Here is a 26,674-nt window from a genome sequence, read left to right as displayed (position 1 = left end):
GGCCGAGCTGGGTCCGGGATGAGCCCAAACAAGATTTTAGGCCCGTTTTCTAGGCACAGGCCTGGCCCGAAAAAGAATTACTAATCCCGAGCTCGGCCCGACCCATATTAAATTTTACAACACCAAAATAGCATATTTTAAAAAGAAAATAGCATATTAAATTTTAAAAAGTATATTTGATTAAAAATAATATATATTTAAATATAATTCGGGTAGGGCCGGGCCCGGGCCAAAAAAGTTTTACCCAAGGCCCGACTCGTTTTCTAAATGGGCCTCGTTTTTTTGCCCAAACCCATATTTCAGGCCTATATTTTTACCCGAACCCTCCCATTTTTCAAGCGGGCTGTCGGACCGGGCCGGGTAGCCCAACCCATGATCACCTCTAATGAAGATTATAACAATAATCGTAAGGCACATGCCAAATATTTCATAAACTGTCAGACCAAATAATATATCTAAAGGTTATTGTATCAACTACAAAAAAATATTGTATTTTTCATAATCAATACTAGGACTTAGTAAAAAATTTCATTTTTCTTATTTTGTTTTCGCAAAACTTACTCATTTGTACTCCTTTAGCTTTATACCATTAGATGTTTGGACTACTGATCTGCAAACTTCGCGAATTTAATTATACTTGAATTGTGTCTTTCTATTTTGGCCAATCTATTCCATGTCTATTTTTCTTGACAAATTTATTCAGTATCATTGTTTTCTTTCATTATCTCAATATTATTATTTCATGCAAAATTGTTGTCGAAAACTTTTCTATTTTAGGGTGTTGGATCTGGTACCCTAAGTGCCATTTGGTTGAAAGCTAGGAATGTCTAGAATCCATCTCGCACTAAGTACAAATATTTTTCAGGAAAAAGTTTATTACTATAAATATCATAAATCGGCTCGGTTTTCATAATTTTATTTTTTTCATTGTGAAAAAAATTGTTTTCTAAACCAAATTTTTTCACCACAGGGTTCCATATTTCCTTGTATTGACGTAACTTATTAAGATCTCTTTATTTTCATCATTTCCATATTTAAGTACCTGAATCTATTCCAGAGTTTTAATAATTAGTTACATCTTGAGTCTTTTCAGGAGCACCTGCCTCTACTATATGATCATCTTGATTTATTATTTTCTTTTATGAGAACTTTTATATTTGGAATCAATCTATCTATCATTCTTTGGGTATGTATTAATTTCAACAATTAGTATCACAATCCACAAAAAGGATGTAATTCATATTTAATGTTTAGGCGTATGATAGGTACCCAACCAATGGCCTTTCATACAACATCGATAACATAAGTTATCTTTACTCCTTAAAGGGTTTTCTTGGGGTTTTCTTGTTCGTCTCTTATTTATCTTCATTTTTCACTTCTGGTGGCTAGAATAATTATTATGACCATCCATTTTACGATTATTATGTAGCCACTTACTACATCCATGTTAAAGATTATGTCTTTATGTATTGCTACATTCATTTCAGGGAATGGAGCAAATTAAATATGACGAGCTTTATGGCATTTCATTTAATAACTCATTATTTTATTCAACCACAAGTAAAACATGATATTAATTCAAAATTTCTTAAAACCTTTTTCACGATATTGCTACTGCAGGAGCACATTTGAAGCATGAAAAGTTTAATAAATTTTCTCTAACAAGTTCTCATCAATAATATTTTCTTATATAATTTTAATTGAGAATTTATCATAAATATCTCAGAGTTATACTCATTCACAGTTTTAAAATATTGCAACTTCAGGTACATCCTATTATAACGAGCTTTTGATAAAATTGGCATATTCCGATGGTCATATCTTTCTCTTAAATTATTCCACAATTCAAGTAGATCTTCACAGTCAAATATTCAAATTTCAACCCTTCATGGGGTTGATGACAAAGGAATACAATAGAGATAATCACAACTAATTTAAGAGTCAATCAAGTCTTTAAGCATAAGTTTCATGCATTCAATAATTGAATGTTTCTATCCTTTTCAAAATCAAAACTGGTAGATATTCATAGTAAGAGTGGTTCATATCAAATATAATTTTTCCTCATTCACAATCTTAATATGAAATCAACCATAGTGAATATCTTTTAAAACTTAATAATTTCCCTCCCTCAAAGAATATTAACAAAAACAAAATATTTGAGCATATGATGATATGTGACTAATGATATTTTATATCCCATTCATAATATAAGTTATATCTACCCTTTGAAGGGTTATATTGAGAACTTTTATTGTTCTCTTATTTATTACTATGTTTCCACTTCTATTGGCCCATGATTATATATCTTTGATTCGTTTTTTATGTTTGCATTCGCCGAGAATGCAACAATATAATCCTAGTAGAACAAACTTTTAAACGTCCCAATAAATTCTTTAAAATAAAAAAACCAATAAAATCAACCAAAGAAGATTTTATTAATTAATAAAGCACACGAATAATCACTTAATAATTTCAATATATACCAATATATACCAAAGCTGGTCATAATTCAAATATCAAAGAAATTAAGTATCTCATGAAAAACTCTAGGTATAAGAAAGAGAATATCCTACACAAATAAGTTATCAATATATACATACACCACACAAATACCAATTATCTCTTTTACACAAAAATAATAACCTAGAGAGGTAGAAAATCAAATACCATTAGAATATGAAATTTATGTCAAATAAAAATTACAAGTAAGCATACTACAATTAAAAAAAAGGTTGAGATGTAAAGGCTTCTTACCAAATTTAAACTTTACTCGTGCTTGTACAACGATAAATCAAAGATCGATAATAAGAACCAAGATTCACTCTAAAATCAACATCCTTGACAACATAGAACTAAAACAAGTTAATCACGTAATTGAAAATAATAATCTCAATGTCAAACATTAAATAAAAACCATTTTTACCAATTAAGTTTTAATTCGATTGGCATTGTTATCAATGCAGGAGGACGCGAGTTCGAGTATTAAAAATATTTGGACAACTTTTTGCCTGACTATTTTGGCTTTCCCTTCTTCTCCGCGGCGACAATCGGTCCTTAAAATTTTGGATTGCGAAGCTCAAATCCTTTTGGCGACACCTTATTTTGTTTTTCTTGCCTCCAAATGACTGAATTTGAATGGCTTTTATAGTTTGGTTTGCATATAATATAGAAATAGTTTAAGTAGCTGAGTGGTGAGTGACTTGGCTTAACTTCAAAGGGTTGTGGGACGGAGTGTATTTAAAGAATATTGAAAAAGAAAAGGAGTATCGTGCGAATAATTATTATGCTTTTCAAAAAGAGGACCAAATTAAGATTTTATGAATTTTAAAAGATCTAAAGCAATAATTTTCCATTTAAGATGTCAAGCCTCGTCCCTCCCTCCCTTCGCCCCTGCTTATAAACTAGGACACGTGAAAGATGTGTTCTTTTTTTACATGATGTTCAAACATTAGAGAAAAAAAAAGAGAAACATTCACACCTCGTACAAGTATCCGACACTCAGGAATATCATCATCCCCATCGTCATGACAGGACATGTCTAAAGATACGTTAAACACGGATGTCTCTCACATGAATACCATATTCTTATACTCGTGTCCAAAGATACGTTAAAACAAAACGAGTCAGAGCAATATGGGTCAAGAGGCCCAAAGGAATCCAACAATGAGATGAAGACAAAAAAGATCCAAAAATGACCTGCTAACCGAGGTGAGAACAATGAAGAGTTCATTCGTGTAGTCGCGAATTGCAACTGAATTACATGCACAATATGAAACCCACGGTTCCACACCGATTATTACAAGAAAATGCAATAAAATACCAGAAAATGTAGAGTAGATATCATGCTTGTATTTATACTATGCATGTTCCATATCTTAGGAAGCTAATAAACTAGAACTACATAACAAACATCAATTATCGCGGAATTGAAGTTCAAGCACATCTCTTTTACATAACTAGCGATTCAAGTACACGGTCCAAGCAAAATGCATTGAAAGAAAAGCAAATAAAATGCATGGATCACTAGGCACCAGGTTCAAATTAATTCAAGAAAAAGCTATGGAAGTATCTCTATAACCAACCAATAGATATGATCTAACGTAAAGCCATTAAAGAACTTGACCGCATTTAAGTAGCAAATGCAAGTTTGCTTTAATCAAAGACACAACTTGAAGTGGAATAATACAAAGTTCCTAGCAGTATAAGCAACAATTATGTAGATACAAATTTGGTGTAGTATATTTTCTAGTGTCAACATACAGTCATTTCTACATGGACTCACACGCGAATCGTAAAAAAGAAGGAAATTCACAACCTGGAGATGAGTTTAAGTATCAGAAGATAGCTAAAGAAGCTGTTGTATCGCAGTCACTCCCTTGAGCTCGGTGCAAAGTCCAGCAGCAGAGTTAGTATACTGTAAGTGTTTACACAGTAGAGACTTTCTTGAGGATCAAGACAGCCACTAAAACGGGAACTTCGATCTGGGGTCATAATGACAAAACAGTTTATCTACAATCCTGGACCTTCAAGGGTTGCACCCAAAGATTCGAACCGAAAACCTTTGCTCCAAAGATTGATTATTAACTTAGTTCTCTACATGGTGCAATATTTGAGCAACTAGTCTTCACATTTTGACCCACCTAGATAGACCTGTGACTGAATCACAGTCCTTCCAATTTTGAACCCTGGAACCACTGTGAACCCCACTTTCACCTTGGTTTTGCCGGGGAAGTTATATCTCTTGGTGACATCTTCCATGTATACCATTGAAAAATCGAGTCCTCTTTCAACTTGATATATCTCCACCACGGGTTCAAATGAAAAGGCCAGCTTGTGAAGTGTCCATATGGAACTAGCCATGCAAACAAATGACTCATAGAATACGCTCAACGAGCGCCATGAATTCAACACGGCTTCATTTCGGTCCAAATTGCTGAAAATCGATGACTCCATGGTGGGATGAATTAGGTCTTGATACTTCTTCTCACAAAATCGTGAGAATTCACAGCTTTGGTTCTTACTTAGTAACTCCATGGGGTTGCTCGATATGTGTTCGAGTAGTTGCTTCAGTGAACAAGTACCCTTATTCCCATTACATAAAGCTTCGTTTTCGATCAAACTGAAACCTTCAGAATCGAAACCACGAAACATCCCCAAACAAACATAAGATAGAAAAGCAAATCTAGTGTGCCCTTTCTTAGCATAATCAATATCAGGATAAATCGAATTGGCAACCAAATCAAGATCCCACCCAGCTTTTATCATCAAACCAATCAAAATCTTACTGAACTTATGAGTTGCTCTGCAAGCATCATGCAAAACGGAATGAAATACCCTAACAGTTAAAAGAACATCACAAGCTGAATTGAGGTTACCAGATAATTTCTTGGACAACTTGGTGTTACCCCAATGAATCTCAGCTAATTTCTTCCTCAAAACCGAGACTTCATTGTCTTTTTCATCAATTTCTTCTTGCAAGCGGTTCGAAACCGTTTCCAAACCCCTCAACTTGCTTTGATTTTCTTGCACTTGAGCTTCCAAGCAAGACCCGAGAGATGACGCGACTTGGGAACTCGGATTCCTCCGCAATTCCATGTAAAAACGCTTCAAATCGGACAATCTTTGGAGATGAGAAACCAAAGCTCTATCAGCTGCTTTCACGCTTTCCTCCACGAAGGGCACTTGCGAGGTTTGTAACTGAAGATAGGAAGCTTCAAAGGAAGAAACAGCAGCAAAAACGGAAGAAACCAAGCATTCAGCGATCTGGGTGTCGATGGTTCCACGGTGGGAAACGTTGTTCATCGAGGAAGAAGAAGAATTGGGCGGTGGGTCAGGCTTGATGACGACGACTTTTTGGTCGGTGATGAAGTCTTCAGCGGAGTCGAGGAGGGAGAATCCATCGGAGTCTGAAAGGTGGCTGCCGTTGTTGTGATTGTCTTCATCGGCGAAGAACTCGAAAGTTTTGGTCTTGAAAGCCAAAGCGAATTTTTGAAACATTTCAGAGATTTGAGGGGGTTTAATGGGTGTTATTGGAGCTTCATAGCCATTCATTTCTGTAATACAAATGGCAATGAAAAAAATGAAGAAAATAAAGGAAAAGGTCTCTTTTTTTAACTTAGTTTTTTCCCTTTGCTTTGGCTATCTCTGCCTCTGGTTTTGTTGATGGAAAGGGGGCAAGTGCTTCTTTGCTTTTGGATTTTTGTTCTTTGGATGCCTTCAAAGTAAGGTATGTATTAACTCCAAGCTCTATACTTTCACAATCCTACCGCTACTTCACTTCATCAAGTCACAAGTTTTATCGCTTCAATCCAAACTGTTTTGTTGAATTTAATTAAATAAATTTTTAAAATATTTTTAAAATCTAAAAGTAAAAAAATCAGTTTTAACTGAAATTTTCTTTATCCAGGTCAATGAGTCTGAAAAATATTGTTAGAGGCCGAAATTAAATTGTAATTTTAATAGTTAATATCTTTATATTTTTTAAAGGGTTAAATTAGTTTTTTATTATTTTTAGAGGTGTCAAAGTATAATTTTATTTAGGGGGTCGGACCCTTGCCAACTCCCCTAGATATGTCACTGAGTCCAAATTAATATCTCAATCCAATCAATTTGACCGGTTAATTCTATTCAAACAATATTAACAAAATTCGAAAATCCAATTCAATTAATAAGATATTAACTCATGAAATTTGAAGTTTCACCCTCTAAGATTTCAACATGCATATTTCCTTGTACTTATTGATTTTCGATTTTGATATCCATTCTAAAATGAAATGTTTAAAACTAATTAAATTTTAAAATAAAACAAGAAAATTCTCTTTTAAAAAAATTAAATCATATGGAAATAAATTAATTAGTGGAAATAAAAAAATTAAATTTTTGTTAGTTTTTCTTTATTATGTATTATTTTTTATTTTTTTTGTTCTTAATGTTGTGTTAGCCCCTAATTTTGCGGACTTTTGGGTAACGGTAATATGTGGCAAGGCTACAATGACAGCAGAATATAATCCTTTTATGTGACAGAACGATCTGGTTTCTTGATTTGTCCGACTTTTTCCTCGTCTTTACCTTCTCAAATATATTTCTCTTTTTTGCCTTTTGATATATTGTGGGTGTATAATAATTTAGTATTAATTATCAAATTTTAGAGGTTAAAATATGTTTTATACATTTAAATTTTAGTTTTCATATTTTAAAATTTTAATTCATTTACTGTTCAGATTTAAAATGTAAGTTCAATTATTAATACCATAAATTTCTTTTATTAAAATCAAGTTTATTACAAAGTCATTTTTAATTATATAATTACTAAGTAAAATTTTTTCAACTTTAAAATGTCATACAAACAAAATTAATAAAAATTTAAAATATTAATAATTAAACTTAAAATTTAAAATTTAAACAATAAAAAATTAAATTCATAAAAATACATAAATTAAATTTCAAATTTATTAAGAATTAAGGGATATATAACATATTTATCTCATCTTAAACAATATTGAACTCTCTTATTTGGTTTAGTGGTTAAAGGTGAATTCACCTATAAAATTCACGAGTTTGAACCATTAGGAGCAAAATAGTCTATTATTTGGACAACTTTATTTGAATGTAATGCGTGTTGAGTGAATAGACCCCAGTTGTGAGAGCGTGAATATAAATGTTTAATATTTTAATTGCACATTTAAAAATAATAATATTAATTAAAATGCTAAATATTAATCTTGTAAAAAAAAAAAAAAAAACAGACTGCAATTTGAGCGTAAATCTGAACGGAGAGGTAGCTGCTGCATTACGGCATTACCCTCCAAAAAATGCCAACCCTAGTCGTTACGTTAGCATGAGATCAAATTTAAAATAAACGATAAATTTCAATATAAATATTACGCCCCAAGAAGTCAATGCTTAAACCGTACACGTTAAATGTTTAATACAACTAACCACCCTCATTAATTTATATGGTTATCAAGTGCTTTCATAAATAAATTACAGATTAGTACTTAATAACAAGATTTAAATCAAATGCATTAATATTAATAAAACATATTTTTATTAATATAAATTTATGCATTATAGTGATAAAGTAGTATTATTTCATTAAAACTTATATGTATGATTTTCTTAGCAAAGTTGCAAATTAAATAGGGTTTTAAATTTCGGTTAAAATTAAATTAATTGATTGAATTGATCTAATTCGATTAGAGGTCGTTAATAATTTTTGAAAGTTCAATTATCGATTAATTCAGTTAGAAATTGAGTAATTAATCGAACTTAATAATTAATAATACAAATATATGTAGTTTTAATTCGGTTAATTTGGTCAAGTCAACATTATCAATTTATTTTTATATGTTTTATACTTATTTTAATAAAAAATAAAACATATAAATTTTGATTCGTTAACGATTAAAAGATTAAAAAATTGATTAATTCAATTAATCTTGATTCGATTTAATTAACCGATCGATTAACCACTTGAACGCACATAAAATTAAATTCTTATATCATAATTTATTTATTTATTTATTTTTATAATGCAAAAAGTGAGGAAATGGGAATATATAGGAAGAATGGGTGAATGGTATAATGATGGCTTCAAAGTAGCTTTACATGTCTTTCAAGCTTCCTAATAAAAGCCTCTGCATTGCATGTTTATATGCTTTGCTTTTAAAGTCCTTTTCCGATGCTTTTAACCGACACTACTTAGTGGGCTTCACCTCATTACACTTCTCAAGCTTCACTATGAGTTTAGTTGGATACAAGAGTAAAGTCAAGAATTTTGTTTTGAAAGGATTAAAATGAAATTATAAAATTTTGATGGTGAAAATTAAAAAATTTAAGTTAAAAATATTAAAATTGAATTATTAATTTTTGGGAGTGGAGCTTTCAATTAATCAAGATGGTAAAATGATTTAAATAAAATTATTATTATTTTCTAAAAGGATTAAAATAGCAAATTTTAATTTACTCAAACAAGTGTAATTTAATTGATTCGTAGTCATTTTTATTTGTGGTATCTCAATCAATTAAGTCTTAGTTCAGTTAAAACGTATTATCCTCTTATTTAAGGGGTTAAGGAGAGGTTATGGATTATCTTAGGTATTATATCAAAAAATAAAATTGAAAATCATAATATTATACTTATATGAAAGGAAGTAAATAAAGAAAAGTAAATCTCGATATATAAAATTACAAAAAATATATAATTATTTGATATATTAACGAACCCAACATTAAAAAACTGTCACATGTCATTAGTTGATATTTTAAAAGAAAAATTGAACAAATTTTGTAAGAATGCAAACAAAGTGAAAGAGATAGTTGGTGGATGGTATAAGTCAAGCAAGGGTTTTTAACAATTAGGTTGGATTTCCCCAAAGTAAGAGGTTGACTAGAAACAAAATACATATATAAAAATGGGAAGCAGGTTAGGATTTGGTAGAAGAAGTCAAAGAGAGAGGCAATTGGAATGGGAAAAAGGAACTAATCCATCCCATCTTTGAAACTCTCCTTCTCCAAAACTACATTAATACTCATCCAATCTTTTTTACAAAATGGTCACTTAATTATTACTAAATTTCCTTTTTATCATTCAGTTATATAAAATTACAAAATGAGCACTCAACTATTCAATTTTGTTTTTTTCTATCACCCAATTATCTTGGATTTTTGGGTGTTTCCATTTTTACGTTAGCCAATTGATGACCAAAAAAGAAAATTTGAATAGTTAGGGGACAAGAAAAATTAATTATAGTTGGGTGACCATTCTGTAAATTTTCATGAGTGACTAAAAAAGAAAAAAAATATAAATGGATGACCTCTACTGTAGTTTATCCAAAAAAAATTCCTAGATCAAGCTCAAGCTCAAGCTCAAGCTCAAGTCAAACTATCTTTTTTTCTTTTATGATCACCCAACTATGAAAAGCCAACTATTTAATCTTATCTTTTTTGGTCACCAGCTGACGTATATAAAAAATGAAAACACTAAAAAATCTAAGATATTTGAGGGACCAAAAAAAGATAAAATTAAATAGTTGGATGACTATTTTCTAACTTTTCATAGTTTGATGATCATTTTGTAGTTTTTCATAATTAGGTGACAAAAAAGAAACATAATTAGGTGACTACTAACGTGCTTTATCATATTTTTATAGGATTATGGTATGATTTTAGATTTAATCGTAATAATTAATTATGATACAAAGATAAAAGAAGAAGTTCTAGATATTAATTTTTGAATATTATATCTATTAAAAAAACACATTTTAGATTTGAGAATTTTTAGACCACAAGTTCGAATATCACTTTACGTAAAATGTGGGAGTTTCGTTTTAGATTCATTATATTAATTAGAGTTAAAGTTAATTTATTTTGGATAAATAATTAGAGTTAAATTAATTATTAAAATTTAAAGTTTGTAATGATTAATTGCAACAGAACGATTATTACACCTTAATAATACTTTATTCCTTAAAAGCAAGAATTTCATAACATACAAAATTATGACAAAAGTGGAAAACAAAAGAAATATATAATAGAAGTATATTTGATGCATTATGAACTAGATTATGACACATAATCTGAAAAGAAAGTATGGTATTTTAAAAATAATTTTACCATTAATTTTAGTCTCTGTATTTTAATTTGATAATGTTAGGTTTTATATTTTTGAAATTTGGAATTTCAGAATGATCGAACAATAATTATGTAATATTGTGTAAGTTTGTTATTTTCATGTACTATTAAAAAATCAATAAATAAATTCAATAGTTGTTGTCGTTTATGTAAAGACTGAAATTTTAATATAAAAAAGCATAAGGACTAAAATGATTCAAGATATAGATTAAATTTACAACTTTACGGGTAGCATAAAATTAATAGCGAAATTTAACTAAATAAATTGAAGTGTTACCATTTAGATCAAAATTGAAATTTCAAATTCAAAAAATAATTAATCCATCCAAAAATACAAAAATTAAATCTACATCTCAAAATTTGACTATAATTAGTTACATGTATTTCCTATATCTTACTTCAGTCCAATTGTTGATAGCCATAAAAGGATTTCAAACACCCCATGTTTTCAGCCATTAACAGGTACCAATGTGGAAAAGGAAAGAAAAAGAGCAACTCATATAGTATAAGGTTTGATTACTTGTATATATATATATATATAAGAGATAGGTGAATTATGTTTGTTCCCATTAAACATGGGATTCAGACAAGAGTGCTGCCTGGTTCAGCTTTACAGTAAATAAAAGACAAATGCAAAAAGGCTGGTCAACAAAAGTCAAAACCATGAAACAAGCAGACCAATCCATGAGAACTACATTTTCATGATTGGTTTGTTGGTAATGCCAATTGCTTTATGGCACCACCTTTGGGACACTCCTCTCCTTACTTTTTTATTAAGATTTATCTTTCATGTGCCTTTCTCAATGACAAAAGAAATTTATGCTCAAGTAGATCACAATGTATCATCTAAAATGTGGTTCATATAACAATGAATTCATGAATTTTGTGTTTGTTGAGTAATATTTTTTCATGTTATATTAAGAGAAATACAAAGGGTATTTATATACATTCTTATTGTAACTATTACAGCTCACAATAGGGCCCACTGTTTTGTCTTGGCCTTTGGCCCGAAGGCACTGACATTGCATGTCCCTGGTGCTGACATTCTCTGGGCCTCCTTTGGCTTATTGGACGCTTGCTTGTGGAGCATGCGATCCTTTCTAACCCTGAGACTAACTCTCCTAGAGAACCTTGCACCTGCCAGTCACAAGCGAGGGTCCTCTTCGCAGACATGGCTCGTGACCTAGTCCATGCGAGGTTTACGTGAGGTCCCCTCTTACGGCCTTATTTGTGCGAGGCTTACACGAGCTCTCCCACGCGAACTATCTCTGCGAACATCTTGCATTCCTGTAGACAAACATTCTTCTTCCGGGTCGAAGGCCCAGATCCTATTGCTCATTTGGACTATCGGTTCCCAAATCCTAACAATCCAGTCCCCCTTTGGTGGGCCTAAGAGACGTTAGAAAGTGGCGGGCCTTAGGTCCATTTCAGACACAGCTTGCTTGGCATGCCGTGAGTTATATTGAGCTTGCAAAAAAACCGATTAGACATATATAATTAGAGGTCAAATAATTTGTAATTAAGTTCCAACATTACTTTTCCATCTATCCTGTAATGTCAATGAGAGGATACCATTTACCTTTTACTGGACTATGAATTCTACTATTATAAATGAAGCTATGTCATGCAAAAATCATATACCCAATGTACCAGCTTTCAGCTCTTTAGTTATTTTATTTGAACTTAAGCTTTTAATATATCAAAGTATAGAGTCATGCACACATAGTGTTAGTGTAAGCCCTTCAAGCCAATCATGATTCTCTTCTGAGCACTAAACAATTTTTCATTGTATTAACATTATTATAATTGTATAATAATAAATTGAGATATTTCATTATCCATGAGTAAAATATATGATATTTAACACTTGTGTGGATCAAGCTCATAAAACACATTAGGCTATGCAAGGGTATTATGAAGAGTTATAATTATGAGATCTCTATGCATCAAAGTCGTGATTCCTAAATTGTTTTTGACCATTGTATTATCGAGATAAGGCATTGATAATGCTCCAAGGTCAGCACATGTTAAGCCTTCATACATAAGATGCATACAACTGATTTCATTAGTTGAAGTATAGGATACTTGAGCATAACATGTGGTTGCTTGTTACGAGAATAAATACACCGAACATGATCCGCTATAAGAGTTCCATTCGGTCTTTCACTCAAGTGTCTATGGAAATACTCTCATGTGTCGGTAGTGTAAATAATCCTTAGACATGTGACAATAACTCGCCTTGTATGTTGAGTGTCATACTTTATTTCATCATGAAATGGGTTTGTATTGATGGATGCTTAAGGTAGGATATTTTGGGTATGACATAAGACATACAAAGGTGGTGGAGTGGTTTAGAGAAGATCCATCACCCCAAGTGACGTGAGGGGACATATCCTATATACTGTTGACTCGTATTAACCGTAAGTCATTAGCTAAGGCAATTAATTAGGGTTAATACAAGGAGTTGCAAGACTAACATGGACAAGCAAAGGTAGACACTGAGTTATGACTTTTAGCTCATTTGAGATATATGATGGAAGGATCGAATTACACATAGATACTGAACACTGAAAGACTGTTGAAAATATATTAATTCTTCCAATAATTAGGGGTCATGATGGGTTGCTAAATCCTGCTCCTGCTTTACAAATATAATTATTTCTTGATTGAAATAAATTATATTTGTTGCAAACATAATTGGAAGCCTAATGGGTCACACACGATAATGGAATTCGAACTTAAAACGAGAAAGGACTAAATTGAATAGTTCAACAAAGTCCAAGGGGATAAAGTGCAATTAATCAAAAGTTTATTAATCTTTTTCAAGAAAAAACAAAAAGAAAATAGAACAAAAATAATTTTTTGAATTTTTTCTTCTAGTTTTCTTTTGGAATTGAGATTGAGACTAAAAAGGGCGTGAATCCACGTGATTAGATAGCTAGCACTATCTTGGCCAAGTGGATCTCGACCTTACAAAGTTTTTATAAATTCCTAGTATGGATTACCGTTAGAGGTTGGACGTTTGGACGACTGAAAGTTTTCGACAACCGAGCTTGATGTTCGTACAAAAACAGAGAAAGCATTGAATGAAGATGCAACTACCCTTTGTCAAGGTATAAATTCTTTTATTGATTTTCATGTATGTGGAATTTGATTCGTTGTATATTTTCATTTTTTGTTGCATTTATTTTGATGCCTATTTCGATATTTTTTGGGGGCTATAATCGGATTCCAACACATAGTCAATCACATGCTCAGGATTGAGGTAATTCACAATTTGAATGCCAGGAGTGAATTAATCCATAAACAGTCTATCTTCTGAGAGTAAGCCACTCCGATACCCAAGATAAGGTATCTCCCCATTTGGACTTGATAGACGACATAATAGGCCTTTAACCGATTTGCTCAATTTCGATTCATCAAACTATGGACCTTTTAGATTACCGACTAATAATACAAGTTGTCTTCTCGCATTACAATTCGACCACGTAACTTAGTATTAGTTAAACATTAGGTAATCATTGAGCCAATATTTGCTTACATTTTGCTTTGCATGCAAAAATTATTGAGGACAATTGCAAACGATATTAATGTGAATAATGAAATTTTATTTAAACCAAATTATTCGAAAAATTACTTGTAAAATTGACAAATAAACTACATTTACGACACTAGATCCTAACATTGCAATCATATGAATCTCTATGGATTGGAAATTAGAACCATTCATATTCAATTGAAAAGATATGAAATTACTATACTAGAATGAAATATAACAAAGGTAAATTAATTCTCTTTTAACATTTTTTATTCACTAATAATTTATTTATTAATTCTCTATACCAAATTTATTTTATAATAGACGATACTATTAAAAGGCCTGAATTTAGAAATTTTTTTGGACAAAACTAATATTGATTTTTAGGCACGAAGCTTACATACTCAAATTCCATCTTGACAGTTATGGACTTCACAAGTTGGTGGTCAAACCTTTGCGCAGTTTGTGTCATCGTTGCATTTAGCATCCACCATTGGCACAGGGTTAGATGGCATCTGCTCTGACCTCGGCAAGTATCTACATTTTTTAGTTGTTAAATCACAAAAGCCGCCATGTTTCCACTTGCCCAAACAATCTACGTCACGAGTACATCCTTTTGAGTTTGACAAATCTATAAATTAAACAATAAAATTTTCATCATTTAAACATTTTGTTTAATTAATTTATATTTGATATTATATATAATGAGTTCGAGAAATATGGGATTTGAATTGAAGGGATTGCAATCCCACCCTTATTTTAAGGCTACAATTTTTTTTTAAAAAAAATATATTAAAATAAAGAAAATTTTTAAATATTAACAAAAAGTCGCGAGCAAAATGATGAAAAGAGGAGCGACATGGTTTGAAATGAAAGTTGTTGAGATGAGAAAATAAGTTAATGATGCACTTACTAAGTGATGATATACTTACCAATTTTGAAGATTTTGCAATTTGCTTTATACTCATCTATGGCAGTATAATAAAAGCAGAAATAAATCAGATATAGTTACCATATTCCTATTTTTATAGTTAATTGAAAGTAATATTTTGAAACAATAATTTAGAGGTAATAAAATATATATTTATTTTTATTTAAGATAAATAATTAAATTAATATCTTAAACTTATTTTATTCTCATTGTTTAGTAGAAAGGTAAAAAGAGGGTACTAAATTTTCTTCCTAAAACTACCCTTGATGCCTGCCATGTAACGTTGACATGTTAGATGTGTAGTACAAACAATAAATGTAACTAATAAACTAATGGACTTATGTTTAAGTTTATCCGTATTTCTTAAGAATATCAAAATTTTACTTACATTCGTTCATTTAAAATTATATGGGTTTATATTTATTTGTTTAAATTAAATAAATAATGATATAAATAATAAATTAATATACAAAAAATAGGATACATCTTATTATTTTAGATACAAAATAATTAAATATAAATATTAATAATTATATTATAATTAAAATAAGCACATAAACAATAATAATTTTATTAATATATAATAGCTGAACCATAAACGAGTTTTACGCGAGCTTTATATGATTTATTAAATGAATATAAACGAGTTTATTTATGAACATAAATGCACTACAATTATTTATCATTATGTTGTTATCAATCTTGAGTTAATATCGAGTTGACTTATGATACCAACTCAATCAACAACATTATCAATATACTAGAAATTCTATCTTATGCGTATGTGTGTGGAAATTATATACTTAGAACATAAAGTTGTATTTAAAAATAATAACACTTGAAGTATCTATGATATTAAGATGAAAAAATAGATTAAATTGTGAGTAAAATAAATTTTAAATACGTAAATGCATCAGATCGAGATTACTAAATGCATTATAGTTGTTTATCCTAGTGTTGCTATCAATTTTTAGTTGGTATCGAGTTAACTTGTGATGCCAACTCAATCAACAACTTCATCAATACTACGTATTCAAAACACATATTTTAGTTAACAATAACATATGAAATACTTACGATATTAAAATAAAAATAAATTAAATTATGAGTAAAATAATATTTAAACGCATAAACACATCATATTAAGAGTACTAAATGTACTACAATTATTTATATTGGTGTTGCCATCAATCTTGAGTTGCTGTTGAGTTGTCTTTATGACACCAACTCAATCAACAACATTATCAATAAATATAATTGGTAGAGGTAATAACATATGCATAATACAATTAGTATGTAAATATTATATTAAAAATAATATTTGATTTGGTAATAAAGTTAATATTTTATTGATGTAAACCTACCGCATGAAAATTTTTATTGGCTTTTCAAAAAACAAAAGATTAAAGTACCCTAAAATAATATAACTTATTTGGTAAAAAGACCTTTCCAGTCCTTCTTAATTTTGATATTGAACAAATTGATTTCTCAAAAATTTGAAGCAATTTAATCTACTAATTTTGAAAGTAGGCAACTAAAGACAATTAATCACGACATTAATATTTGTTGTCAATTGTATATAATTTTGATTGATATAACATTAAATTTAGCACTCAAAATTTACACATTCTATTAACTTAGTTTCAACTTAACAAATTTAACTCGCAACAATTATATATATTGCAATTAAATTTGTTTTTTTTCAAATTAAGATCAAATTGGCAGAATATATAACCATTGAAAATTAAATTTATTATCATACAATTGAAATTACGTACAATTAACATAAAACATTAATATTGTAATTAATTGTTTGATTTTAAAATTAACAAAGATTAAATTACCAATATTAAAATTAAGAGGATTGAAAAGAATTTTTACCAAGTTAATTAAAAAAAAACATGTTTAGCACATTTATGTTTAAAGAGTAAAGTTTACTTATTATTCAATTGATATATAATTAATGACACTATTATTTGTATTCTTTCTAACGTAGCTAAACAATGCAAAGTTGCCATTGATCCCACCATTTCCTAAACTGGGTTTTCCACAATATTTCCAACTAAAAACATGATATCAGATCCAAAATTTTGTAACTTCTGGTGCAGATGATTTAGCTGACACATTTCATAAATGTATTATTGAAATGAAATTTTGCATAAAACAATCTCGAACTTGGCCTGTTTTCTTCTGCCATTCACCATTTTATTTTGTTCAGATTCCATATATTTGTAGGCCCAACTTGTATCCCTATTCAATTCAAATGCTAAACCTGTCCCAGTTTCCATTAAATTAATCAAATTTCATGAAACTATAAAGCATCAATTAGAATTCCATCGATATACAACCAACACTTGCAGAGAAAGTTAATACAACAAAATGAACGAGATCACTAATTCTAGGAATCAATCAACAGAAAATAAACCAACCTAAGCTCTCTCGCCTCGAATCCTCCTAGCAAGCTGGATATCTTTAGGCATGATGGTAACCCTCTTAGCATGAATAGCACAAAGATTGGTATCTTCAAACAACCCGACGAGATAAGCCTCGGCAGCCTCTTGAAGAGCGGCAACGGCGCTGCTTTGGAACCTTAAATCAGTCTTGAAATCTTGAGCGATTTCTCTCACAAGCCTCTGAAATGGAAGCTTTCTGATCAAGAGCTCGGTGCTCTTCTGGTATTTCCTGATTTCCCTGAGAGCCACAGTTCCTGGCCTGAAACGGTGAGGCTTCTTCACTCCTCCGGTCGCCGGAGCTGACTTCCGAGCAGCCTTCGTGGCTAGTTGTTTACGTGGAGCCTTGCCACCGGTTGATTTCCTAGCAGTTTGCTTGGTACGAGCCATTCGTCGAACAATTGACGATAAAATAAGGGTGTTTGGATCGCGGGAAAGCTAAAGATAGTTTGAAAGAAAAGATTTTCGACGGAAGTAAGTTAGGCAAATTGAAGGGGATATATATAAAGGGGGAGGCGGGAATAAGTAATTAGGAAATATTTTAAATGGAGCAATTTGAACCGTAGATTGGATGGGTTATCGACGGCTGTTAAGTTGTGGAGCGATGAAAATTGGCCAATAGGATTCCTTTTAAGCAGCATGGTTTTAAAGTTTGGGCGCATTTTTTAACTTTTCGTTAGCGATCTGTTCGAGAGGATCTAAGCCGTCCACTCAGGAGATATTGACGGATATGATCTATTAAAGCCAGTGAGTATTGGATGACTATCCGTCGTATGTCCAGACAACCAATGGGATTTATCCATTGATCTTGTCCCTTCACAATTCACATAGATTTTTGGTCAAAATGTACTATAACTCCTTGTACTTTTTAAAAAATAGAAATTAGTCCCTATATTTTTATTTCCAATAATATAGTTCCTCTACTTTTCATATTTCAGAATTCAAGTTCAACTGTTAACATAATTAAAATTTTTTGTTAAATTTGTTGGTGTGGTATTTTGGAAAAAAAAACTCATTGGGTTATCATATAATTGAAAAATGATGTTGTAATTAACATGAATTTAACAGTTTAACCTAAATTTTGAAATCTAAAATATAAAGAGATTAAATTCTAAAAATAAAATATATGGCCTTAATTTGAATTTTTGAAGAGTATAAAAATTTTAACCTTTATTTTCACATCCTTTTCTTTTATTCTCTAGCAAAAGAAATATGCTAATTATGCTAAAAATAAAACATCTACATACATTGATGCCATAAATGAAATATTAAAATTTATTAGATTATAACACACCCAATATTAGTGAACCACAAAATTATGTAATAGGTATTTTTATTAAAAATTGATATAGATAATAAATTAGGTTTTGATTAAATGGTAAAGTACAAATGTTAAAAATTGTAAAAGCTTAGTATCGAACCTTATTTTATGTAATCATATCTTTATTCTTTTATATAAATTGATAAAACACTCACAAAATAATATAATTTACTTTATAAAGTAATGATATTCTTGTCATTACCTAACTGAATTGATGCATAATTGACTCATGATACCAAACTCGATAAAAAGTTTTATATTAGTAGAGATGTATTTATATTTCTATTTTCGATAAAAAGGCTTTATATTATTAGATATGTATTTATATTTCTATTTTTATATAAAAGGACAAAAGCACCTTCAAAATAATTAATTTAGTAAAGATATTCTCATTATTACTCAACTGAGTTAATGTAAAGTCTCAATAAAATGTGTAAATCAGTAGAGATGCTAAAATATGTCCCCCCTATTAGGAGGCCCTTAAACTATTGGCTTTGTTTAACTTGGGCACATTAACTATTTTTTGGTCAATCTGAATACCTAAACATTGACTTCATTATTAAAGTTGGTACCTGCCATTAATGCCGTTAAAAAAAAGTTTTAGCCAATGGGATTGTGCCATGTCACTACCCCATTAAAATTAAATTAAAAATATTTTTATATTAATATTAAATAAAATAATTAGATTAATATTAATATTAAAAAATAAAATTACCCTCCTCCTCCTCTCTATCTTTCGACACCGCCCCCCTCCACCTAATGTCCCTAATTTAATCCATCTTTTGTTTTTCAGAATTTGAAATCCTAGTACTTACATTAACAATAGCAGTTAAATCTGTTAGATTAAATTATGTTATCAATATCGTAGTATGCGTAAGTTGTGGATTTAGTTCCTATTCTCCAATTAAATCATTTTTTGTTTTTATTTTTTTTCGAAGTTTGATATTTCTATTGTAACCTCCCCAACCCTGCCCAGACGTTAGACCTGAATTCGGGAGATTACATTGGTCACCGAGATGGCCCATTAAGATTGCAGGGTTTATAAAATAATCGTTTTAAAATATTTGTTTATCTTAAAAAAAACTTAGTTAATTACCAATTAATTTATTATCCAAAAAATTATTTACAAATTAGCAACGGAAAAGTGATATTCATTCATTTTTAGTAAAAACTGAGGATTCATGCATAACTAATTAATACTCATAACTCGATAACCTAAGATTAAAATTAAATGTCATACAGGATAAAAACAAACCCAAAATCCTAAGTCTCATGCCACAATTCATAATAAAGTTAGACAAACATTGAAATAATAAAATAAAATTAATCAAATAATAAGCCTAAATTGTTAAAAAAATAGAAACCGAACCAAGACCCTCGGTATGCGCGTCCGTGTCCTAACTTGGTGGATTATCTGTAAGGATGAAAATAAAATGTGGTGAGCTATGAAGCTTTGTGTGAGTTCCCTCGCAAGTAAACCAGTGTAACCGATTAGGTATACAGAAACATAGTGCATAGAACCATACACAATAACAATTTTAGAATATCGGTATTTTAAACCACCTCAACAATGTATACATATAAGTATGTCATCTCATAAAATCCAATTTGTATGTCCATGATTTATGAATGCCATACAAATTCAGTTTAATAGAAAATGTCCTACCCCACCGCTGCACACCACAATAGGAGTTCCCCTGAAACTCCATCCTTCAACGTACTGGGATGTGGATAAACCACTACTAGTTCGTAGATAATATCTGTTGGATCGCTGGCACCCCTACGGCGCAGCAGAAAAATTTAATAATCGGCGACCCTAACCACGGATCCATGTGTGAGGAACAAATCGGGGTGAAAAGGGTTACGAAATTACCTAATGCTATTCTGAGTAGACAGCAACTTCTCAACAACGTGTAGTCTGATCTACAGTCGAACTAAGCCGCAATCTATCGAGACTCAGACCTCACGTGATCCACCCAATCGACTACGAACGGAAGAAATCCCCAAAACAGTTTTGAGAGTGAATTTTCTTTGACTTGCTAGACCAAAACCAAGAAAAAGCAGGATACTTATATCCTTATTATTTATTTTTAGGGTTTTTATTTATGAATTAAAATAAATATAATAATATTTTAAACCGAAAATTATAATTACATTAATTATAATATAATTTGATAAACCATATATTTATTTGAATTCATATGCTAACCTTATTATGTGTACAACAACCTTGTACATAATGTGTTGAAATCAAATTAAATTAATTCTATAATTAATTTAATTCAAGTGACACCTAAAAACAATACCAACTATGGTTTATTCCGTTCATTTTAACTATAGGGTGTGACCACAGGGTTCTTGTAACGTTAGCGATAATACTAGAACGATTCCAATGTTACAAACAATGAGTGGCATCTAGCAATGCATCATTGCTACCTAAGTCACAAGAGATCATGATTCGACATAACCTTTTATGATTAACCTTTTATGCAATAATCCTTAAGTCCTTTATCTACGGATTGGGCACAAGTCATGGAATAGTCACACTTGTATAGTCCATTCCATGTTCCTTGATATTTTAAGCAGACTTACGATATACAAATAAGTATGACATCTCATATCAACTTATTTGAGCATGGCCATGCATTTCTAGTCTCACTTAATCAAGTGGCCTAAGATATTACTCCCATTATGTAGGAGGGACTTATTCTATATCGACCACCATATCCCTCTACATCGATTGTGGTATATCCAACACCAGCCTTTATAGAACAACTAGTTACGATTATGCGTTTGATCGTATCAAAATATACTACTCACGATGTTGGGATTATGATGATCTCAAGTCGAGGATCATATACATATTAATCACTATGAGTAATGTCGTGACAATTACATAATAATCCAAGAAACATACTCATAATGGGTCATCCAATATGTTGTTCTCTAACACACATATTCATGCATCGATTCGATATTCCATATCAATGATAACTCTTTATCATCAATCAACTACATGTTAGTCTTAATGCATTATTGTTGTCCTATCCAACAATAATACTTGACTAAGGATCTTTTAAGAATAATAATATTATTCTTAGGACATTATTAGAAAACAGTTTATTTATACACACAGAAAAGAAACTGAAATAATAATGGTAACGCCTTATATTAATAAACATGATAAATCAAGTATGTTATTACAACCATCTCATGATTGATCTTTGGGCATACTCTAACAATATCTTCCACTAGCCTGTGGAAACACAACAAAAATTTGCAAATGGAACCTACCACTGGGTTGTAACTGCACAACAAAATATCATAGATACAATCTGCCACTGGGCTATAGATGCACAGCATATTTGTAAGTAAAAGCTGCCGATGGGTTGTGGATGTACAACATATTGCAATTAAAGGATAAATATTGCCACTAGGCTGTGGGTGCACAACAAAATAAATAAATGTAGATAAACTGTCACTTCTTCCTTCGTACATATCGTCCCACCCTATGCAATGCAATATGACAAGCTCAAAACGGATCAATACGATAGTATTTAATTATGATTTTAAACAAAAAAGCAATCAATATGCTTATAACAGATCAACTTAGTAGTACAATTCATGCTTATTAAGTGTTCGGTTTAACAGTGTCATAAAGCATACTATACGTAAAATCACAAACACCGAAACAAAATTCATGCATATTGTTCACAATTCATGCAAATATATAAACATCATATTAATAATGGATTCTAACATAATTCATAATATCAGGAACTTAGTTGAATAATATAATATAATAAAACAGTTCAAGAATCAATCAGGACTAAACTGAACAAAACATAAAAATTCTAGGCCAAAACTGTATAACAGGGGTACATGATTGTGTGGTCAGGCCGTGTGGGATGTTGTAGACCGTGTGGAGGGGGTACACGGTTGTGTGGCTCGCCCGTTTAACAGACTAAGGCCATGTGAAAATTTCAAAAATCAACCCACAGGGGGGACACAGTTGTGTGGCTCGCCCGTTTAACAGACTAAGGCCATGTGAAAATTTCAAAAATCAACCCACAGGGGGGACACAGCCGTGTGGCAGGTCGTGTGAAAGGGTTCAGGCTGTGTGGTTCTCAAACAACACTAGGATTTCCAGGGCACATGGCCGTGTAGAATTCGTATCGAACTACTCACATTCTATTTGGCATTTATTAGAATAAGATTTTTTGAGCTATAAATAGAAGTAGTTGAAACTCCTCTTGTATAATTCAAATTTCATCATTAGTGAATTTTCTTCTCCTCTGCTCCTGGTTTTTCCCTAAAAGGGTTTCCACGTAAAATTTGTGTTCTTAATTTTACTTTCTTATTGCTTTATGATCGTTCTATATTGCCATTATCGATGTTCAGTTGTTACAGTTGGTACACAATCAACTTTTCGTATTACGTATACTCCACTTCGTCTACCCCAGCAAGAGGAGTTGGTTGTGGATCCTTTATTGAATCTTGAAAGTGATTATTCTTTGGAATGTGAAGTGGAATGTCATAATTGATCTGATTGTATGGTTCTGGATCCTAGTATGCCTAATGTGTCTTTGCTTTATAATGATAAGGAAGATAGTGTGGATTTAATTGAAGATGGTAGTGTGAGGACATGGTCGCTTAGTCGAATTAGTGGTGACGTTTCAAGGAATCATTAGGACCTTTACTGGATGCATTTGATAAAGAGGAATTGCCCATTCATTTTTTAAGGTTTCGGTTTTGAGGCCTTTGGTTAATAAAAAAAAATCAATTACAAATTAACTGGTTGATAAGAATTTTGGATTCTTTTTTATTGAAAATTGAAAATATATTAATATATTCGTAAATATTTCAAAATATATAGTTTGAAAAACAAAATATCATTTTCTTTTGAACAAAAAAAAAGAATAAAAATGAAACTGTCCAATAATTGGCTTAAAGCAATTCACGCCTAATAGATTAGGATTTTATTCAATTAGGAATGTATCATAAAAAAAAATCCTAGTCATGTCAATAAGATCATAAAAAGTATTTCGATTTATTTATCTCTTATTTTACATAGAATGGATTTGCCTAGACCAATACACGATTTTCTTTTAGTTTTTCTGAAATCGGGTCTTATATTATGAAACCACCTACAGTTGAACTGAAACCATTGTCTGAAAACCTAGAGTATGCAAGGGAGTCGGTTGGGCCATCACTAATACTAAGGGAATTAGTCCATCTATTTGTCAATAGGAAATTTTATACATGAGGCCTTTGAACTATTGGTTTTGTTTGACTTAGGAACCTAAGCTATTTTTGGGCCAATCCGGATACCTAAACTTTGATTCCGTTATTGAAGTTGGTACCTACAATTAATGCCATTAAAAAAAAGTTTCAACCAATGTGATTATGCCACGTCACCACCCTATTAAAATATAATTAAAAATAAATTTATATTATTATTGTTATTAGAAATAAAATAAAAATTTACCCTCCCTCATCCCTCTTTATCTCCCCCCACCACCCCTACTTTAATCCCTCTACTTTTCAGAATTTGAAATCTTAGTGCTCAAATAAACAATTGCAGATAATCTGGTAGATTAATTTATGTTATCAGTCTCATAGTATCCCTAAGTTGTGGGTTTAGTTCCTATTCTCCAATTAGATCATTTTTTGTTTTTATATTTTTTGACATTTCTATATTGACCCAAACAATACCTGTTAAATCCATTAATTCAATCGAGTCACTTTTTGTGAATATTATGTGGAAATGACTAGCTGGCATGATATTACACATTTGGTTATCAGTTTATCGCATAAGAATTTGAAAATATCAAAATTAACTTAATGAATTTGATGGTCACGGTTTAGATCAAGACAAAAATATAAAAATTCTAAAAATATCAGGACTAAAAACAATCAAATTAGATGTACAAAAAGATAATCAAATTAGTTCTCTATAGAATCCTACTATTATAGTTGTATAAGAACCATCTCCCTATGCTATTAAAATTTTAGATAGACCAATCGGATTGTTATATAAAGGATTGACCTTATGTAGGATTGGAAAATAGGTGTGCGAAAAGGCACCATAATAATAAAATTGAGAGGATATCGAAGCATTATATGGATAGCATATAAATTCGATGGATCGAAAATTAGAACCATGCATGTAAAAAAGAAATCACTAAATGGTTGGATGTTTGTATTGTGTATGTTATCTTCGATAGTGAGAGAGTAAGTCCAACTCAATGTGTTTCTAATAAAGGTGGCACAATAGTTATCTGAATAAATCGACTCAATTAAATTATTTCAAAAGTCATAGAATTTTCTTTTGATTCAAATGCAATCCGATTGAGCTTTTGTTGAGCTACCGAGGGACGAATTGGACATATACAATTAGGCTCGAGTAAATGCAATTATGTCCGAAGCTTCGTTCATATAATTCACAATTTACTTAATCTTGAAGTCACCCACATGTAGTACCACGATTGAAAACTACTTATTGTTTACTCTTTATGAAAGTAATTCATCCAACTACATTGTCTAATGATCTCATATGATATCATTGAGTCCTTTGAGTTAGATTTATTCACTCAATAAAATCATATTTTATCTTATCGTCATCATTGTGTCTTCTTAGTTGTTAAAATGATCAATGTCAACTAATGACTGTGACAAATTACCCGCTCGAAAACAAGCAACCCCGGCCAAATCCAATTTTATCAATCCAAACAATATCAATAAGAGATATCGTTAACTCTTAGTCGAGGTATGGATTTCATTGTTGCTAGTAAAGCAATGCCAAACGCAAGTCATGTACCCAATATATTGGCTATCGACTCGGTCATGTTAAGAGCATAAGCGTACACTAATATCAAAGCACATGAGTTACATACGCATGGTCGTGACTAACTTCGAGATTTAGGTAAGTCACACCATGAACGTCACAAGTGAATTGATCCATCTTAGGTTCATCTAATGTCTCATTCTTCCAAGCAATAAATTTATGTCTCTACCCGTGGATTCAACCGCTCGGACGACCAACACTAATCATCTCCCTAACTAGAATTGTAGGCGACATAATAATGCTTCGAGTATTTGAATCAAATGCTCACTTTGATTCTTTTACGGGATTCTTGACTCGTTTAGATTATCAATAGAAGTAAATTGTCTTTACGGAAATGTAAACATTCTTGTAGTGCCACATCATCGGTTTCAACTTAGACAATCAATGAGCTAACATTTGCTTGTTACAATTTCGATACGTAAGTAAAACATGGAAGACAGAAACACAAGATATAAAAGTGAAATGTGAAATTAACTTTATTTATTTATTCATCGTTCAAATGCATAGAAAATAGGTAAATGTTTACTATAATACGAGCACATTTACCAACATCCTTCTCTTTAATTTGAGATTTTATTAAAGGCTTAATTGAATAGGAGGCCCTTGAACTATTTGCTTTGTTTGACATAGGTACTGAAACTATTTTTTGACCAATCCGAATACCTAAACTTTGATTCTGTTACTGGAGTTGGTACCCGTAGTTAGTGCCATTGAAATAAAGTTTTAACTAATGGGATTGCTAAAGTCAACACCCCATTAAAATTTAATTAAAAATAATTTTATATTAATATTAAAGTAAATAAATATGTTATGATAAAAAATAAAAATTTACCCGTCCCTTGTCCCTCTACATCTCCCCCCACGATTATTGTATCTAATTTTTAAAATTTGAAATCCTAGTGCCCAAATAAACTGTAGGGTAGATTAAATTATGTTATCAATCTCATAGTATCGG

The 26,674-nt window shown here is 31.0% G+C and overlaps 2 protein-coding genes across 2 annotated transcripts; both read right to left on the bottom strand.

Moving 5' to 3' along the window:
• Nucleotides 1–4,127: 4,127 nt before the first annotated feature.
• Nucleotides 4,128–6,277, bottom strand: LOC105790332 (protein GRAVITROPIC IN THE LIGHT 1). The gene has a single exon (XM_012617887.2). It carries the CDS (start codon nucleotides 6,049–6,051, stop codon nucleotides 4,618–4,620), a length of 1,434 nt encoding a protein of 477 aa, XP_012473341.1. The 5' UTR covers nucleotides 6,052–6,277; the 3' UTR covers nucleotides 4,128–4,617.
• Nucleotides 6,278–17,365: 11,088 nt separating this feature from the next.
• Nucleotides 17,366–18,040, bottom strand: LOC105790331 (histone H3.2). The gene has a single exon (XM_012617886.2). The coding sequence runs from the start codon at nucleotides 17,939–17,941 to the stop codon at nucleotides 17,531–17,533; it is 411 nt and encodes a 136-aa protein (XP_012473340.1). The 5' UTR covers nucleotides 17,942–18,040; the 3' UTR covers nucleotides 17,366–17,530.
• Between the last annotated feature and the right edge of the window lie 8,634 nt (nucleotides 18,041–26,674).

This window comes from Gossypium raimondii, chromosome 8 (assembly GCF_025698545.1).
Source record: "Gossypium raimondii isolate GPD5lz chromosome 8, ASM2569854v1, whole genome shotgun sequence".
Taxonomy (NCBI): Eukaryota; Viridiplantae; Streptophyta; class Magnoliopsida; order Malvales; family Malvaceae; genus Gossypium; species Gossypium raimondii.
Note: the sequence above shows the minus strand (reverse complement) of the source record. Positions and strands in the feature narration are given on the sequence as shown.